Source organism: Physeter macrocephalus, chromosome 6, assembly GCF_002837175.3.
Source record: "Physeter macrocephalus isolate SW-GA chromosome 6, ASM283717v5, whole genome shotgun sequence".
NCBI lineage: Eukaryota > Metazoa > Chordata > Mammalia > Artiodactyla > Physeteridae > Physeter > Physeter macrocephalus.
Genome location: NC_041219.1, coordinates 59,251,076 through 59,256,408, shown reverse-complemented (window position 1 = coordinate 59,256,408; position 5,333 = coordinate 59,251,076). Strand labels below are relative to the sequence as shown.

At 39.5% G+C, this 5,333-nt stretch overlaps 1 protein-coding gene across 11 annotated transcripts in view; it reads right to left on the bottom strand.

Annotated features, from left to right (window-relative positions):
- Positions 1-5,333, bottom strand: part of RIMKLB (ribosomal modification protein rimK like family member B) — a 43,019-nt gene that overhangs the window by 28,112 nt on the left and 9,574 nt on the right. For all 11 annotated transcript variants that reach the window (XR_008617665.1, XR_008617664.1, XM_028490989.2 and 8 more), the window contains one exon: positions 2,563-2,798. Coding sequence is in view for 9 of the 11 variants with exons in the window: in XM_028490989.2 (XP_028346790.1) it covers positions 2,563-2,737 (175 nt within the window). In the remaining 2 variants the exon portion in view is untranslated. The remainder of the gene's footprint in view (positions 1-2,562; positions 2,799-5,333) is intronic.

Sequence of the window (5,333 nt, the reverse complement as noted above, 5' to 3'; positions counted from 1 at the left end):
GGTGGGACAGGGAGGGTGGGAGGGAGGGAGACGCAAGAGGGAAGAGATATGGGAACATATGTATGTGTATAACTGATTCACTTTGTTAAAAGCAGAAACTAACACACCATTGTAAAGCAATTACACTCCAATAAAGAGGTTAAAAAAAAAAAAGAGGGAGAATTTAAGACGTTCACAGAAAAGCAAAAGTTGAGGGAGTTCGTGAACCTGTAAGGTGAAATGAAAGGACATCTCCCAGTAACTCAAAGTCGTATGGAAAAATAAATATCTCAATAAAGGTAAATAAATGGGCAATTAGAAAAGCTAACATTACTGTAACAATAGTTTGTAACTGTACTTCAGAATTTAGACACTAATATAATTCAAGAAAAAATAAACAATCATTAGTATAAAAGCTAGTATTGCTATAACTTTCGTTTGTAACTCCAACTCTTGTTTTCTATATAATTTAAGAGACTGGTGCATTTAAAAGGATTATCAGCTTGTTTTTAGCCACAAAATGAATAAAGGTGTAATTTTGTGACATCAACAAATGAAAGGGGTGGAAACAGAGTGGTAAAGGAGCAGAGTGTTTGCATGTTACTGAAGTTCGGCTGGTATAAATTCAAATTAGAGTAGTATAACATAAGGATGTTAAATGTAATCCCCATGGTAAACGCAAAAAGCAAATGAAATATACACAAAAGGAAATAAAAGGAATGTAAAGATTTCTACAAAAATGTCAACTAGGGCTTCCCTGGTGGTGCAGTGGTTGAGAATCTGCCTGCTAATGCAGGGGACACGGGTTCGAGCCCTGGTCTGGGAAGATCCCACATGCTGCGGAGCAACTAGGCCCATGAGCCACAACTACTGAGCATGCACGTCTGGAGCCTGTGCTCCGCAACAAGAGATGCCGCGACAGTGAGAGGCCCCCGCTCGCCGCAACTAGAGTAAGCCCTCGCACAGAAATGAAGACCCAACACAGCCAAAAGTAAAATTAAATAAATAAATAAAAGAAATGCATTTCTATTAAAAAAAAAAGTCAACTAAACACAAAAGAAGACACTAATACAGGAGACATCAATAAAATCGGCAAAACTTTATCTAGATGGACTAAGAAAAAGAGGGAAGATTCAAGTTACTAAACTCAGAAATGAAAGGGGGAACATTACTACTGATTTTACAGAAATAAAAACTATTATAGGAGAACGCAGCAGTCCCCTTATCCACAGTTACCGCAGTTAACTGTGGTCCAGAAATATTAAGGTGTACTGAAATATATCGCAAAGACAAAGAAACAGCAATGAGCATAAATGACATGGAGCTTTCACAGTGAACATACTGATCCAAGGCAAACAATACAGACTAATAAGAGACAAGGTTGGACAAATGGTCTATCTGCAGCATTTACAGCAGAGTTAACAATATGTGAGAAGAGGAATTTATTCTAATTTATCCACTTAATTCTTCAAGAGTCTGTTTCCTCACCTGTGAAATGATAATATTACCTTCCTTACAAGATGGTATGAGATTTAAATAATTAAAAATATGCGAAATGTAAAAAAAAAAACCTAGAAACTCCTAGATTTATGGGACATACATCAATGAAAAGTCTTTAAAATAAGATTAAATGTTATAGGGAAGTAGAGAGTTTCTGAAGGTTTTATCATGTTAAGATGATAAAAGTAGTGTTTATTGAATGAGAAAGGGCTAGAGAGGAAAGACTTTTGAAAAAGACATAGAGGGCTGCTGCGGCATTAAAATTTGGGGACCTAAGATCCTGACCCAGGACAGTAAGAAGTAGAAGTCAGAATAGCTGTGGCTTGGGGGAAAAAATCAACAGAATTTTGTGGCATAAATGGCTCTTAAGGATGAATTAGGTCAAAAGAGACAGAAAAACTGAAATTAGCCCATGAGTGAAATTACCTTAAAAGCAGATCTGTACTCTGCATTATTAATTCTCAGAATAATCACCTCTCCCTAATAGAAAGGACCAATTTAGCTGTAACAAATCCTTTTACAAAGCTTAAAGATTCCTGCAAGTCAGTCCTAAAAAATTTCTACACATTTCCAAAATATCTTCCCCTAGTAATCTGAAAACAATATGAACTACTGAAAATATTAAAAATACTTATCACCAATTAAGTCAAATCATTTGGACACTTTTATCCAGAAAGAAAAGCTGTATTTAACACCATACATGTAAAGTATCTTATAAAGAAAAAAGAAAATGAGAATTACACATGGATTTTGATCAATTTACTAGAAGGACCCTGATGGGGTACAAATTCCCTTAGAGGCACCTTATCAACAAGGCATTTTAAAAATAGAAAACAATAATGGAAGAAAACTAGTAGGTTATCTTTAATTTCCCTCCCATCTATTTCCTAAATAATATAATAAGGGGTTTAACAAATACTGGTGTTGCCATTTCTTCCATAAAATATACTAGATTTTTAGACTAGATGATACTTAGTAATAATAAGGCTATTAACAAATCCTTTGCCCTAATTATTCCTAAAACATGCAGAGTCACCAAATTCTAAGTAAAAATGCAAAGAAGTTACTTAACTGTAGACTTACCCAGGTTTCCTTGCTCGACTGTTAGCACCACCTCATCCATCACCACAGCCCTAAAGTCCAGTTCCTCCTCACAACATTTGGCCTTTAATGCTCGTAAGATCTCTTTTTGGGGATAGTCTTCCCTGATTCGACGATCTGTCAAAAACCACAACTTGGCGGCCACAGAGCTACACATTTTGCTCTGCCTGTTCTTCCTTTTCTGGGATTACTTCTTCCTGAATATAGACTTCTTCTAGCTGGAAAAGAAGATATACATACAAAGTAAATCGAGAAACCTACTCAGTTTTTTGCTTTCACACAAATCACACCATGATTATATACTAGCTATGAAAAATAGGAACTATACCCCGTCTTTTCTGTCACTACAAACTCGAACAAATTATGTATATTCATGTATCTATAGCTATTGTTCAATTATCTTCCTTTATTTCATATATGTATAGTTTCTTATAAACATATTTCTAGGTATGTTTAAAAATCAGATGGTAGCACATATTACTAGATGAGCACCAACAATGTCATTCACAATAGCAACTTTAGTCAAAGTAAGTAATTTGAAAATGTGGGGAAAAAAATTTAAATAACTGCCAAAGTTATTTAAATAACTGCCAAAGTTATTTAAATAAATGCCAAAGTTCATTCACTAAAATTTGTTTTTCAGCCAGGAGACAGCATGCTCTTACTCACTGTTTTTATTCTATTTTTAAACAGAATTTTTCTTAAACAAACATAGCTTGTTTACTAGAATGCCACCAACAAAAAAAGAGAGTGCTGTTTCTCAGAGTTTATATCATGAGCAAGACAACTGAAAATCATTTTCATGAAAAGAAGAAAAAAGTTACAAGTTTTACTAACAAGCATAATAGATGATTTCTAGTATTATCCCAGATGACATGGCAAACCTAACACAGAAGGACAGGACAAGGGCGAGGAACAGAGGAAGCAATGGCCATACAGATGGACGGCTTCCAGCATCCCAGCAGCCTGAACTGGTCCCTTATGCACCGTTCACGTGCTTTCCACAGTCTCAGCCAGAAGGGCCTGCTCCACAGATGCACACAGTAAGAACAGAACATCATGGGACAGAGGCACTACCACACACATACACATACACACGCACACACACACCACTCCCTCCCTCAAGACCTTGACCTGTCCTGCCTACCATACTCACCCACCTGCCTGGGGACCCACAGTCTCAAAGGCATCAAGGGACTGGAGCTCAATTTACACACGAGGAACACGGGATATGGCCCTCCAGGCGAATGGAAAGGGTCTCACTCAGAAGGAAAAGCTCCACAAGTCACACCAGAGCATCTAATGTAGAAGTGTCCAGTTTCCCTTGAGAGGGGAACTATAAAAATGCCCTTAAAATGTTTACAATGGGTAGGTTTTGAAACAACCTGTCATTGACCTCCAATACTCCGAAGCCACGTCTATGCCTCCCCTGACACTTAGTTCTTGACCACTGTCTGTTCTATGAATGACTTCATTGCATGAAATTGCACTGCATTACTAGGGCAGTTGTGGACCCAGCAGAAATCAGGATGGGATGTTATAGCCACTGGCAACTGGGAAGCAGTTATGGCATGTCAGCTTTCAGGAAAATGCCCAGGCCACAACCGTAACACAACATCGTGTTTTCAGTGAGTCTATAACCAGACAATAAAAATACTCCCAGGCTGCAATCTCACAGTCATGCAGCAACTCCTAAGAGATGATGTCAATGGGCATATCCATCTTGTCTGGCTTCATGGCCACAGCCCTGATATCCTCATGTAAAGTTTGGGTGTTTCTACACTGGTGTGCAACCAACAACTAACTAGAGGCTCATATTAGGCTCCCCATCGCCTTTCATTTTCTTTTTAATGAAAGGGCTCGAAATCCTCATGAACCTAGGGTTCTAAGAAAGAAAATGATTCCCCTCTCTGTCTGGAAGACATGAAGCAAAGGTAGAGAGCGCATCATTGGCCGCAACTGGACCACATTCTTTCAGGGGGGAGGCCCACACCCCCTAATCTGGAACTGGAGGAATGCTCTCGCCCTGCAGAAGAAGTGGTACCATGGGGGCTGTCACCTTGTCCTGAACTGAGGTATCTTCAGTTCAATCACATAGAATACATTTTCTTTATCATCTTCAAAAGATTTTTGTGTTATGCCCTGGTTTTCCTGTAAAGATTTGTAGAGGTATGCGACACTGTATTCCAACTCAGTCTACCTGTACAAGTAAATGACATCACCAGTTTCTAAAAGGCAAAGTGTGCTTAACAACACTCAGTTGACTGGTGTTAGTATCTTCAAGTAACACCTGTCTAGATTTTTTATCTACTATAATTTTAGTCATCTCCAGAGACCAGTTTATTGCCAGGGAGTGAAAGGGCACAACCTCTTCTCTGCCCAGTGGTCCCCCCCCAGTTTCCATGGGAGGATAAGTGGCTGACCATCCTTGGTGCCCCGGGATGCTGCTGTAGTGGCTGTTCGCCTTTTTCAGACTGTTCCGTTGGGATTCACATTTAACAATACCCAGGAAACAGGTAAAGACGCCAGCCGCAAAGCAGAGGCTCTGCATCTCCAACAGCCCTCCTGGCCTGAAGGCCACCAATGCATTCCTATAGGCCAGGCAGAAACCAACAGGTTGGTATCTCCTCCCTGACTATGATTTTTTTTTTTTTTTTCGGTACGCGGGCCTCTCACTGTTGTGGCCTCTCCCGTTGTGGAGCACAGGCTCCGGACGCACATGCTCAGCTGCTATGGCTCACGGGCCCAGCCGC